General features: G+C 48.7%; 1 protein-coding gene across 1 annotated transcript in view; it reads left to right on the forward strand.

Moving 5' to 3' along the window:
- Window positions 1-15,035, forward strand: part of LOC118228974 (neurocan core protein-like) — a 76,730-nt gene extending 61,695 nt beyond the window's left edge. Inside the window, 6 exon segments of the mRNA XM_035420570.1 lie at window positions 3,726-3,839; window positions 10,360-10,518; window positions 11,517-11,599; window positions 12,165-12,309; window positions 14,296-14,478; window positions 14,822-15,035. Of these exon segments, the coding sequence (XP_035276461.1) occupies window positions 3,726-3,839; window positions 10,360-10,518; window positions 11,517-11,599; window positions 12,165-12,309; window positions 14,296-14,478; window positions 14,822-14,928 (791 nt within the window). The 3' untranslated portion in view covers window positions 14,929-15,035.

The following is a 15,035-nucleotide window of genomic DNA, read 5'->3' on the forward strand; positions in this document are numbered from 1 at the left end:
TTTTGCTCAAAAGGCGCAATGGCAGTGCCCCACTCTCGATTTGAACCCCGCAACCTCTCAGTCAAGCAGCCCAGTCGTGCTACACCGCCGGCCGGGGCGGTCGACCGTTGTTGTGCTGTGAGGCGGGAGTTGCCCTAGCAACCGGAGCCTTCCCTTGCCTCCTTCGGCGGCTCAGTTAGCGGCCGCTGGGGTGCGGGCGGGCGAGCGAGCGAGCGAGGCGTGTCCCGCCGACGCCACAGCCGCCGTTTCTCGAGCCGCCGGAGGGCTCAACACCAACCGATCAGTCATCGAGGTGCTAATTAAAAGTCAAACAGGACCCGCAGGATAAAGCCGTTTAGCGAAATATTAAGCGCCGCGCAGACGTTAGCCTCAGTTAGCCTCAGTTAGCCTGTTATTTCATCCTAGCGGTTTCTAAAAACCACTTCCGAGCATTTCTTTCATACTGAAAGTGTTACGTTTTGGTAATTCGTTCCTTTGTTGTCTCTGCTGTTGTTTTTGTTGTTTTGACTGTTTTCATGCTAAAAGGCTGGTGTGTGTGTGTGGGTTTTTTTTTTTCTTTTTGTGATCCTCATTAATTGTCGAATGTGCGACTCTCCAGTCTGCTGCAGTGCAGCAAGGACGACTTTAATTAACACTGAAGGCAGGAGGAATTAAATGTGTGATCTTAAGCCGCCGACGAGGATTATCCTTATTTAACTATGAGAGCGGCAGGGGGGGGCGGCAAGGGGGATGGGGGGCACGCTATTTGCTCTTGTTCTTCTCCTTCTTACTTTTTTCCTTGTTAACTTCAGGCCTGGTGCTGCAGGAAACTTTTTTAAATTTTTTTATTTTATTTTTTATTAACAGTGCTGGCTTATTTAGGATTCGTGTTTTTGGACGGCGTGACGGAGAAAAGTCCTCGTCATCAAAGGGGCGATTTCCTGCCAGTGTGGCGCTGCCCTTGCCCACAGAGCTGGCCCTCCTGGGGGAGAGTTTTTGCAGTGGTCTCATTTCTGGGGAAAAGCAAGGGGTTTGAAAACCTTGAAAAAATGCACACGTTTGTGAATTAGTGCCCGGAGAACAAGGATTCACGAACTGGATAATGGGTGAAGCTACCATGTGTCGTCAATTACGTGCTTGTTTGGACCAATCAATGGGCTGTTTACTGGGGGGGAAAATCATTTTGATTGGTTCAGACCAGTGAATCGTTGCTCCACCCATTATTTGGTTCACAAAGTCTCTCTTCTCTTAGTAATGTCATTTTCTAAACCTCATGAGGTTGCATTTGTGTGTGTGTGTGCGTGTGTGTGTGAGAGAGAGAGTGTGTGTGTGCGTGTGTGTATGTATGTACACACACACTCACACACACACATACAAACAATTACACACACATGCACACACACACACACGCAATCACACACATGCACACACACACATGCACACACACGCACACACACACACGCAATCACACACATGCACACACACACGCACACACACACACGCACACACACATGCAATCACACACACGCACACACACACGCAATCACACACACGCACACACACACACACACACACACATGCAATCACACACACGCACACACACACGCAATTACACACACGCACACACACACAATGACACACACACACGCACGCACACACACACACACACACACACACACACACACACACACGCACGCGCTCTGTACTCTTTAGCATATGGGGATTACAGCGCACGGCTGATGCATATTTAAAGAGCCAGAGTCACACAGGGACTGAATGCCTTTTCAGAGGAGGGCCTCCTGATCCACTCTGACAGATAAACGAAAGCAGGGATAGTGATGCCTTTCTCTCAGTGCCTTCAGCAGAGCCAGGCTTCCTTCAGCTTCATCATTATCTACGCACTCCCTCCCCCCCCACCCCCCCTTCCCCCCGTCCCCCCAGATAAAATATAGAACCTTCTGCTTCTGAGGCACTGAACACACCTTCAAGCTGAACATTAACACAGAGTTACTGAACACGTTGAAGCTTGAAGCTCAACAGTAACACAGTTACTGAACACAAACTGAAGCTCAACAGTGATACATATTTACTGAACACACACACACACAAGCGTCTGTTCTCTTCTCTTCACACACTGAAGGCCAACACCCACGCAGAGTTTATCTGGGTCTAACCATGCTTTTAGCAGCTGGCTGAAACCCTGATAAGTGTGTGTGTGTGTGTGTGTGTGTGGGTGGGGGGGGGGTGAGTTTGTTTAATTAATTGACGCATTAATTAGGGGCCCAGCGATGCTACCACATATTGACGTGTTAATATGAGCTGTTAATAGAGAGTCACTGAACGTGAACGGCGACAGTCGCAAAAATGGGGCTTTTGTCTGCTACACAAGCCGGCTCTCTCTCTCTCTTTCCATCCATCTTTCTTTCTTTTTTTATCTCCCTCCCTCCCTCGCTCTCTCTGTTGCAATCCATAAAGCATCCTTCTTTGTAAAGATGGGGCTATTCACGTTTTTTTTTTTTTTTTGCAACAGCAATTACAGACTAGACAAACGGCAGCAGCGAATTCAAGCCCCTTGGAAGAGTGTAATTTATCCTTCAAATGTTAAATGGTAATAAAGTGATGTCACATGTAGCAGTGAATTAAAACCCTCTCTCTCTCTCTCCATCTCTCTGTCTCTCCATCTCCCTTTCTCTCTAAAACTGCCTTCATTTCAATCCGTCTATCTCACTCACTCAATCAATGTCAGTTCCCCCCCCCCCCCCCCCTTCCCCCCTCAAATGAAAAGGAACCGTGTTGGGACAGTAAATTGAGTTGTGTTGCAACAGTAAACAATTGGCCGCTGTAAACAAGTTTTTAAAAAGAAAAAGAAAAGATGATACAAAAAATTAATCAAACCAGTGGAGCTACCATCTGCACCCTCCTACTTTCCGTAAGTTTCCTTTTTAAAAATCTGAAAGTTGAAATGTTGAATTCCCACTTTCCACCAAGACATGCTGGTCTCGGACGAGTCCTGTGAGAGACGCAGACACGGTTCTTGGGCAGGGGATTGTGGGATACCGGCTGTGTTCGAAATTGATTTTGCCCACAGGCGTCGTTCAGCGGAGCGAGAATGTGAATATTTACCCACTGAAGGAGGCAGCAAGCCAACCTGCTTTCTGCGGGAATGCTGTAGCTTGTGTGTGTGTGTGTGTGTGCACGTGTGCGGGTGTGTGTGTGTATGCGGGTGTGCAGGTGTGTGTTTGTGTGTGTATGCGGGTGTGCAGGTGTGTGTTTGTGTGTGTATGTGTGTGAGTGTGTGTGAGAGAGTGTGCGTGTGTGTGTGTGTGTGTGTGTGTGTGTGTGCACGTGTGCGGGTGTGTGTGTGGGTGTGTGAGAGTGTGCGTGTGTGTGTGTGAGTGTGTGTGTGCACGTGTGCGGGTGTGTTTGTGTGTGTATGTGTGTGAGTGTGTGTGCACATGTGCGGGTGTGTGTGCATGTGTGTGTGTGCGTGCGTGCGTGCGCGTGCACGTGTGCAGGTGTGTGTGTTTGCAGTTCATCCCCACAAATCTGTGTTTAGGACCTGGCTAACCAGTAATCAGAAAGATTCTTCCAGTCAATCAATCAATCGCTCAGCTGACAGGATATTCCCAAAACGGTGATATCAGTGGCAGTGGACTTGTGGATTGGTGGGTTCGTAGTGCATTGTGATTGGTTCGTAGGAGTCATTGATTGACTGCTGTGACACACGGTGTCTCTCTGCCCCACAGATACAGGCGCCTGCCGGTCGAACCCGTGCCAGAACGGGGGCACCTGCATCGACAAAACCGAGTCCTTCATCTGCCTGTGCCTGGCCAGCTACGGGGGAGCCACCTGCGACAAAGGTAAAGAGGCTTAATCAGCCAATCACGTTTCCCCCTGTGCCTGCCACAAAGGTAAAGAGGCTGAATCAGCCAATCACGTTTCTCCCTTTCCTGCGACAAAGGTAAAGAGGCTGAGTCAGCCAATCACGTTTCCCCCTGTGCCTGCGACAAAGGTAAAGAGGCTGAATCAGCCAATCACGTTTCCCCCTGTGCCTGCCACAAAGGTAAAGAGGCTGAATCAGCCAATCACGTTTCCCCCTGTGCCTGCGACAAAGGTAAAGAGGCTGAATCAGCCAATCACGTTTCCCCCTGTGCCTGCCACAAAGGTAAAGAGGCTGAATCAGCCAATCACGTTTCTCCCTGTGCCTGCGACAAAGGTAAAGAGGCTGAATCAGCCAATCACGTTTCCCCCTGTGCCTGCGACAAAGGTAAAGAGGCTGAATCAGCCAATCACGTTTCCCCCTGTGCCTGCGACAAAGGTAAAGAGGCTGAATCAGCCAATCACGTTTCCCCCTGTGCCTGCGACAAAGGTAAAGAGGCTGAATCAGCCAATCACGTTTCTCCCTTTACCTCCAACTAAGGTAAAGAGAATTAATTAACCAATCACATTTATCCCTGTACGTACAACTAAGGTAAGGAGAATGAATCAGCCAATCACGTTGGGTGATTAAACGGCTCTGCCAATCAGGAGACGAGCTGCGTTTGAGGTGCGCCTCCGAACCCCGCCGTGCGGTCCAGAGGCCGCGGCGACGGGTAGCGCTTCACAGCAGCGCTGGCTTTTAAAATAAATTCCTGATTATGTTTAAAAACGCGCGGATCGCGGGAGTGTGTTTGCCCCGCTGCGGGCTGACGTGTGTGTGTGTGTGTGTTTTACCGCAACTGCAAAATCTGAATTTACCGAATTTATGAGCAATCACCTTCCACACCCCCCGTACCCCAGAGGCCTGTTTATAGAGAAATTATGCTCCTCCCCCCACCCTCACCCCCATTCCTATCTCACTGCTGAAATTTAATCCAAAAAAAAAATAATAATAAATAATAATAATGTTGGTTTGAGCTGTACAATATACTTCCCGATGCTGGTCCTCTCCGGTTTCCATGGAGACCGCCTCTATGTGGGCAATTAAACTTGTCGGATGAGCACAGCCCAGCGCCCCAGGTGACCACTTCACGGCCCTGGCACCGCGGCCGCAAAATCAGAAAAATGCGGCGTTTTCCAGAGCATCAGCCATTCAGCCGTCACAGAGCAGGACGTGCTTGGAATATCGCCAAAAAAAAAAAGAAAATTATTATTTAAAAAAAATATTCCATGGATGACAATCGAAATCTGTTCAGACACATGCAGTGATGCCCCAGTGCTGTGCTTGTTACGGTGCTTCTTTTCATATAAGGAGCCAATCAGTGAGTTTTTCTCCCCAGAGAAAAACAGTTCCTTGATACCAGACCACAGAGTGTGTTCATGCACTAGAACAGTGCCTTGAAACCAGACCACAGAGTGGAGTGTATCCATGCACTAGAACAGTGCCTTAACAGATACCGGACCACAGAGTGTATCCATGCAATAGAACATCAGACTTTTTGTTGAATCGCCTTCGCCGGGATTTCATCAGACAAATAAAGAGAAGTAAGGAGATTTCTTTAATGAAACCCCCGAGGAGAGGCAGCGTCGAAGCACGTTCGTTTTAAAACGATAAAAGGGACTCTTCTCTTCCTCGCTGCTTCACGCATAGCTTGGGGGGGTTTTATCCTTCCTGCTCTTGCTTTCCTCCCTCTTCGTCCTCCTCGATAGGCGAGCGAAGCAGCACCGGAGTCCCTAATGCGCGCAAGCCGTACCAAGGAAGAATTTGGGCAAACATCGTTTAATCTGCGGGAGCTTGACCAGCGTCTTACGAGGTTGAGGTGCTCGAAATAATGATTTGACCCCGGTCTGGTGCGCAGGAGGCGTCCCCTGGCGTCCCATGCCCAAACAGGCCCTTTGGCATTTTGTGTTTAATTAAACGGTGTTTGATGTTTGCCGAGCCCGGTCAGCGGCGGGCGCGAGCGCGGTCTTGTCCGGGTATCTCCGGCGAGAGAGCAACGCCCCAAATTCCTCGGGTGAGACCGAGAGCGATGCAGCCGACTCCGCAAACACCCCGTCCTGAAAATTAATCTCAACCCCCAAATCCCTCCCCCCCCCCCCCCCCCAGATGAATATCTTTCTCCTCTGAGTCTTTGGGCAGTGTGTGTACAGTAATGGAGATTAATGACCTCTAATATCCATGCTGGAGGAACGTGTGCCAGGGGTATTAACCAAAAGGCTGTTGATCACAGTGAGGGGCGGGGTATTTTTCCAGAGAGAGTGGAAGTTTTCAGGACCATCCAGTCAAAATTGGCCGGCAGTCTTGTTTCTCTTCCGCGCAGTATTTAATTAAAAAAAAAATTTTATTTGTCCAAAAACTATTCGCGCTCTTGTCCGAGAGGTTTCTTTGGGTCTGTTGTTGTTGTTGTTGTTGTTGCTATTTTTTTTTCATTTTTGTTTTCCTGTTTAAGCCTCATTTTAAACCCAGAGGAGAGACACAGTCAAATTATTTTAATACCCGGAGGAGCCTCCCAGATGCTGACTGTCATAAGTTACGCTTTTTTGGGGCTTTTCCTGTTGAGTTGGGAACTTGACGTTTTTTGTTTTTGTTTTTTTTTTTATTCCGAGATGCCAACTCGTGGATTTGCGCTCGTGTGAATTAGGCCCTCTGTTGGCTGCAGTTTGGCGCTTGGTTTTTGCTGATATGTGGTGCAGCGGTAAGACCGGGGGGGGGGGGGGGGCGGCTGGACAGGTGAGAAGCCGGCCAGGCTGAACAACACAGAACCCGGAGAGAGAGAGAGTTTAGAAAATCTGCACGCCTACACCCACGCTGCGAACCCCATCGTATCCCAGCATGCCTCGCGGCCTGGTTCTCTGAGCCGAGGCCCTGGGGGAGTGTGATTGGCTGCCCCAGAAGCACCAGGCCTGCTTCATAAATAGCCTTCCTGCTGTACGCTTGGCTTGTGGTCATCCTGGGTGAGCTAAACTACTTCCCCCCCCGGAGTTTAGGGAGAGCGTTTTTATGTCTTCTCTTGGTTCAGCTGTAAGTATTAGTTTTTTGTTTTTTTTGTTTTTCTTTTTTCTGCCCCCAGTTCAGAGACTGCAGGCAGGTGAAAGCTCTCTTCCGCCCCACGCGTCACCAAATCACCACTTCTTCTCACTCTCGCGCGTTTAAACTGGTGAAATTCGGCAAATAAGCGCCCCATCGCCCGTCAGACCACCGCCTGGGCCCGCCGTCAATCGGGGGGGAGTACTGAGAACTCCCAAAACCGGAACAAAATTACCAACCTAAAAAAAAAAAAGAGGCATTTGATACCAGACTGTGGGACTTGGCCCAACGCTGGAACGGTCCCCTAACAGCACGCGCCTCCCAGAAGCCTTTGCTTCAGTTTGTCCTTAACGAGCACTGCCTGCTGCCAGACTCCCCAAAATGGCACGAAAGCTCTGTGGCATTCTGTGCCGTTTCACAGTCTCTGTTTCGCATACAATATGGGACCCTTTCTCTCTCATTGGCTCTCTCCCCCTCTCTGTGCTTGCCTCTAATGACGGGGGATTGGGTGTGTTTTCCTTGGTAAGCTGGTAGGAACCAATCACAGTCTTTCTGCTATGGGGAGGAGCCGAGCCGAGTCTTTCGATTGGTCCAAGTGATTGACACTGTGCGATAACTACGGCCATTATGATGGGTACATGTATGTTTGTGAAGGGTTTATGAAAGGCTTATGAATGGTTTATGAAGGCTTTATGAATGGTTTATGAAGCCTCACTCTCCCAGCATTAGGTTTTCCCTTTGCTGTGTATCACTGTAAAATTAATTACCGTGAATATTAATAATTCATTTTTTTTTTTTTAAACAAGGAAATACATTTCTAAAATTTTCAGGGGCAGATACGTGTGTCCCAGAGAAATTAAACCGGGGTGTTTTTTGTGCTTTGAACTTGTTAAAATGCAATGCCTCTGGAGCGAAACGAAGTCCTGAATAAAGTTCCTGTTGTTTAGCACAAGGACACAAACAGATTTCAGAGAGGAGAAATGAGTTTCCCAAGACTCGTGTCTGAGTGCGAAAATGTGATCTGCATCAAGAGTGGTAACTGCACAATAAACCCATACATTACACCATCTCTAATAAACTCATACATTGCACAATCTCTAATAAACTCATACATTACACGATCTCTAATAAACTCATACATTACACGATCTCTAATAAACTCATACATTACACGATCTCTAATAAACTCATACATTACACAATCTCTAATAAACTCATACATTACACCATCTCTAATAAACTCATACATTACACAATCTCTAATAAACTCATACATTACACAATCTCTAATAAACTCATACATTGCACAATCTCTACTAAACTCATACATTACACCATCTCCAATAAACCCATACATTACACCATCTCTAATAAACTCATACATTACACCATCTCCAATAAACTCATACATTACACGATCTCTACTAAACTCATACATTATACGATATCTAATAAACTCATACATTACACGATCTCTACTAAACTCATATATTATACGATCTCTAATAAACTCATACATTACACGATCTCTAATAAACTCTAATAAGTGTGACTAAAAAGCAAAGACATCGCAGGTACTGTGTGCTGCAGCATCAGAATTATATGATTGAGATTATTTTTCCGGTTAACACTTTACCATAAAGTCACATGAATTAGGATTAACTGATGTAGTTGTTAACATGAACTAATGATGTACAAATGCATTAACAAAGCTACACGGATTAACTTTTCAGTAGTTAGCAGTCAAGAGCTACATTGGTTAATGCCAAGTCATGTGACCTTATTGTAAAGTGTTACCAGTTTCCCAAACAAAACATTTCATATTAGATGGCTGCAATTACTTTCTCGCTGTTGGTAATAAGGGAAAGCTTTCATCTGTAACTGAATAATTGGCAAGCATTTGGCAGTAATATTTAAAGCCCTGAGCCTGAGTGTGTGAATTATGATAGCTCTCAATACAGCACAGAGTTTGCAGGAAATTTTTCAAAAATTAATTAGAAAAAAAAAAAGATGCACTGCTCATCGTGGTGGTTGCGGTGAAAAAATCTGAAAGATTATAAGTATGCGGTGTGTTCAGTGTTCAGCAGGCTGCAGGGCTGGTAGTTTTCATATAGAGATGCCTTAACGCATAGTGTTAATGCAGTGGTCAGGACCATGCCTTTCACAGAGCTGGGAGACCGGAGTGGGAGTTTCAGTGTTTGCAGGTGTTGAGTACTTTAGTTCCGTTTATTTTAACGGTGTGCTTGGCTGAAGAGTCCACACGCCTTGTTTGCAAGGCACACATTGCCAGCTTATCAAAAGGACGCCAGAACAACCTGCGGGAGCTGCATCCTTCAGGACCAGCCTGCAATACAGAGGAGCCAAAATGGCGGATTCAAGACGGGGCTGAATGGCTGGGTTCTTGCCATTTTATATGCTTGATTTTGTGCAGTAGGTCTCACACACACACACTCATACACTCACATTCACACACACACATACACACACACACACACACACACACACACACACACACACACACACGCACACACACACACACACACACACACAAACACATCTCTGTATGCTAGCAGCAAGCCAATGTCCTCAGGAGCTGATACAGTATGAACAGGGTCAGTAGCTGAGACGCAATCGCACTCACCATCACACACACACACACTCACACGCACATGCACAAACATACACACACACACTCACCCTCACACACACACATGCACAAACATACACACACATTCACCCTCACACACATGCACAAACATACACACACACACGCACCCTCACACACACATGCACAAACATACACACACACAATCACCCTCACACACGCGCACACACACACCTCAGCATGGGGGGGAATTATCGCTCTGAGCGGAGAGGGGGGGGGGGCAGTGGAAGAGGCGCGATGCAGATGCCTTCGCCAGCAGAGTCGTTAATTTACTGGAGTCAGTCGCTCGCGCGCTAATCTGCGCATTCAGAGCAAACGGCGGAACTGCTGATAATTTCTTCTGAGCTTGTTTTTAACTGCCTTTTAGGAGGTAAATGATTTTAAGAGTGTTTTGAACCCAAATGAGCTTCTGTGTGTGTCTGTATGTGTGCATTTTTGTGTGTGTGTGTAAATGTGTGTGTGTGTGTGTGTGTGGATGTGTGTGTCTGTGTGTGTGCATTTTGTGTGTGTGTGTAGATGTCTATGGTGTGTGTGTGTGTAGATGTGTGTGTGTGTGTGTGTGTAGATGTGTGTGTGTGTGTGTGTGTAGATGTCTATGGTGTGTGTGTGTGTAGATGTGTGTGTGTGTGTGTGCATTGAGAGCTACATTAGGAAATGACCCTTGTCCCCAAACACCCAAACACACCCTGCTGTTTGTGCTCTGACCCCCCCCCCCCCCCCCCCTGCTGAACACACCCTGCTGTTTGTGCTCTGACCCCCCCCCCCACAGACACTGAGGGCTGTGACCGCAGCTGGAAGAAGTTCCACGGTCACTGCTACAGGTACTTCACCCACCGGCACACCTGGGAGGACGCCGAGAGGGACTGCAGGGAGCACGGCGGGCACCTGGCCAGCGTCCACTCAGCCGCCGAGCAGGACTTCCTCAACGGTCTGCGCAGCCAATCGGAGCAGAGCACACAACCAGCACAACCAATCAGAGCAGAGCACACAACCAGCACAGCCAATCAAAGAGAATGCGACAACACAGCAAAACCGATCGGAACACGCATAGAACATCCTGGGCATGGCAATACAGATAAGAGATATTTGCACAACCAATAAGAGCAAAGCACACAATGGAACATGGCCAATCAGAACACAGCACACAAAAATACCCAGTAACCAGTTGAGAAAAATACCCAACACAGTGTGTACTGGACCTTAACTTTGAGTGGGAGAGACTAATGTCCCCTTTAATGAAGCTAATCTGCAACATCCATGCTGAGACGACATTAAAACCGCTGGAATAAATAAACAATACATAAACTAATACGTCCATTATGGCACTGCCCAGGATTTAAAAGAGAAAAATTATACGCCATAGGACCTTGACTTATGCATGCATACGATATGAGTTGCAGTGGTGAGTTAATATTCAGACCTATTGACAGCGCGCTGTGCAGGTGAACATTAATTACCCACTCGGGGTCACAGCAGCCTGCTCTTTCAAGCACGCAGCTCGCGATGTTTCCAGCGTGAGTTTTAATTCGGTTGCTAGCTGCTGCTGCTGCTCATTACCAGCCTTCCCCCCGGGGGGGGGGGGTTTAAGGGTCAAATGAAGCAGATATGGAGGCTAAACGAGGGATTCAGCCTCGCACCTCTCAAAAGGACCGATTTTAAACTTCACCCCTGAATTCACTGGAGAACATTTACAGTATCACGTGACTGCAGTACAAGCGATGCGCAACGCTGGTTAGAAGTACATTTCAGCGCTTTCGAGAGTTTTACAGTTACCTCGTTGTGAATGTGACGTGTGAACGGAATTCTGTTCTTGCCCTGTGTTTGTGTGGGGTGTGTGGTGTATGACGCCTGCTGCTGTACGTTTTGTGGCGTTTCCTGTCGGTGGGGGGGGGGGGCCGGGGTGTAACTGCTCCTCCTCTCTCTCAGGTTTGGGGCACGAGAACGCCTGGATCGGCCTGAATGACCGCACGGTGGAGGAGGACTTCCAGTGGACGGACGACATGGAGCCGGTAAGAGTCGCCGCCGTGCCCCATGGGTAAAAAAACATCCCTGGACCCTCCTGCATGTCCCACACATACAGCCTGGTTCAGAGAGCCACAGCTGCTCTTCTACTACACTGCACACCCACTGCCTTTTACACACAGGGTCCTCACTACTGCACACCCCCTGCCTTTTACACACAGGGTCCTCACTACTGCACACCCCCTGCCTTTTACACACAGGGTCCTCACTACTGCACACCCCCTGCCTTTTACACACAGGGTCCTCACTACTGCACACCCCCTGCCTTTTACACACAGGGTCCTCACTACTGCACACCCCCTGCCTTTTACACACAGGGTCCTCACTACTGCACACCCCCGCCATTTACACACAGGGCCCTCACTACTAATTATTATTATTATTATTATTATTATTATTATTATTATTATAAGCATCATCACCGTCATCATAATAACGGGATAGTTCTGTTAGTTCTGTTTTCTTTGTTTGTAAAATGTCCTTAGAAAAGTTTACCTGTCTGGTCTGTGTACATTTGAGCTGCATTGTTTTGTGTGCCGTCGCCCCCTGCAGGAGTATGAGAATTGGCGGGAGAACCAGCCGGACAACTTCTTCGCGGGCGGCGAGGACTGCGTGGTGATGGTGGCCCACGAGGACGGGAAGTGGAACGACGTGCCCTGCAACTACAACCTGCCGTACATCTGCAAGAAAGCTACAGGTAAATACACCTGTATCACACCTGTATACCTGCCGTACATCTGCAAGAAAGCTACAGGTAAATACACCGGTATCACACCTGTATACCTGCCGTACATCTGCAAGAAAGCTACAGGTAAATACACCTGTATCACACCTGTATACCTGCCGTACATCTGCAAGAAAGCTACAGGTAAATACACCTGTATCACACCTGTATACCTGCCGTACATCTGCAAGAAAGCTACAGGTAAATACACCTGTACTACAGGTAAGCTACACCATAACTCCACCTGTACCACACCTGTGTGCCTGCTGCAATTTGCATAAAAGCTACAGGTAACTACACCTCTACTACAGGTAAGCTACACCATAACTCCACCTGTACCACACCTGTGTGCCTGCTGTAAGTTGCAAGAAAGCTACAGGTAACTACACCTGTGCACTAACAGGTAAGTTACAGTTAGCTAAATCTGTGGGGCGGGGGGGGGGGTGGTTGCCTGTCTTGCTACCCTACATTTGTACACAAATGCAGTAAATGTAGCCCAGCATAAACATTTTGGGCTGCAGATGATTCAGAATTTTTAAAAAGTGTTACTCAGTGTTGGCACACCTCCCACTAGCGACAGAATAAACAAACACACAGCCCCTGCTGCAGGGCCATCTCTCTTCACGGAAGGGAATGCAGTCAGTTGAGAGCAGGCTGAAATTCACACCAGGTGTAAACGGAACGTTGACGCGCACGCGCGCAGGTTTTCAAACGGGAACCGTTCTCGAACCCTCGGACCCCGTCTTCACTGCTCTATCAATCTGGCGGACAGGCGGATCAGATGGAGCGTTCGTTCCCGGGATTCATTTCATTTTAAACGGCTGTGTGGAGCTGTGCCGTGGGATTAATGATGCAGGTAGAAACCCCCCCCCCCTCCGTACCCCCACCCCTACCGCCCCCCCCCCCCCCCCCCCGCTCCCCCGGACACCCCGGGCAGGAGAGATGAGAAATGATACAGCTGTAGACGGTGGGGGGGGGGGGGGATGGGGTGGTACTCTGTATTTAATTTTTGCCTCTGACTCCCTGGGCTGTGCTGGGGCACACGGAGCTCGCTCCAATCGCTTCTTTTATCCGTCCTTGTCTCCTCGGTCCTCGCCTGACCTGGAAATCGATCCACGTCCGCCATGTTTAAGGACGTCTCCAACCTGTTAAATGCTCCTTGAAGGAGCTAGAAGCGAAGAGCTGAGAGGTTCTTAAATAACGTTTTGAGCACGGAAACACAAGCGTAGTTTTTTTTTCTTTTTTGGAACGTGTGACGTATTAAATGATCGCCCCGTGGATCCACCTCTCCCCACGTCTAATTCCTGTGGGTTCAAACTGACACTTGACAGAAGAAGGACGTTCCATTCCATCGTCTAAATCACGTTTCCTCGGTTTCTCCGTTCCTCCGTTCTGGCGTCCTTTCCTCACTTCCTTTCCTTTGCGTCCTTCGATGGGCGGAGCTAAGGAGCGAGGAACGGGTTCAAGGAGGCTGAAATGAGCAACTGGAATGACAGACAGCGACTCTTCTTCTGCTGAGGAGAGATGGAAACATGCTCGTCTAGGATTCAGCAGAAACAGCACCCTCTAGGGAAAGGAAGAGGAACTGCAGCACAGGAAAATATCCTATTCAGACCTGGGTCAAACACGTTGTGTAGATAGAGAGACGATGCCTCTGCAGTTCTCTGTCGAGTCTAGTTTACCACTTAGTTTACTTCTCAATATTCTAAAAGGATGGTATTCTAGCACTTCCTGCTCCACTGTTACATTCTCCGTAACACTGCTACTCTTGAAGCCTTCTTGTACGTACTTATTTTGGAGCTGTTCTGAATAGGGACATGTGTTGAAAGAACGGAATGGTGATGGAAGAACATGACCTCAGTCCACCGCCAGATCACACTGAGTGTTTGAGCAGAGGAAATGGCAAAGCAAAAACCCGGGACGGGAATGCATGATGATATTGACCCTTCTCTGTCCTAGTGCTGTGTGGACAGCCCCCTGCCGTGGACAACGCCTTCCTGATTGGCCGGAAGCTTGCGCGTTATGACATCCACTCCGTGGTGCGATACCAGTGCGTGGAGGGGTTCCACCAGCGCCATGCCGCCACCACCAAGTGCCGCCCCAGCGGGAAGTGGGACACGCCCAAGATGGTCTGCACAAAGTGTGAGTGACGTCATCGAGACTCCTCCCCCTTTCTTGGCGTAGAGAACGATGAGCGGTGTTATCAAGACTCCTCCCCTTTTGTCTGTTCAGACCAATCACACTCTGAGGGAGGATGACCCACTAAAATGGGTTAGTGTAACATTTTTAGCAGTTTTTTTTTAAGATAAAAGGAGAGCTGTGAAACTAGGCCCTCGTCTCTGTGAGACCTGATTTATGTGTCTGTAGGAGCCCATCCCCCCTTTCTTTGGTTTGTAAGAAGACAGCACAGGTGCAGCGTGCGATGTTTGTGTAATATTTAAAGTCCTCTCTACCCCCCTGTCCCCCCCGTCCCCCCGTCCCGCAGCCCGGAGACCGCACCGTTACCGTCGCCACCACCACCGGTCTCGCCGGGAGCGCAGGAAGCACAAGAGGGCTCACCAGGGCGGCGCGGAGGGCCACGCCCACGACTGAGGCCACAGCCAATCCCGTCTCCCGCGCTCTCTCTCCGGCACCGCCCCCTGCTTTTCCCACCCCCCTCTCCCCCGTCCCTGTCCTGTAACAACTCCAACACCCAGCCC

This window comes from Anguilla anguilla, chromosome 6, assembly GCF_013347855.1.
Source record: "Anguilla anguilla isolate fAngAng1 chromosome 6, fAngAng1.pri, whole genome shotgun sequence".
NCBI classification, from domain to species: Eukaryota; Metazoa; Chordata; class Actinopteri; order Anguilliformes; family Anguillidae; genus Anguilla; species Anguilla anguilla.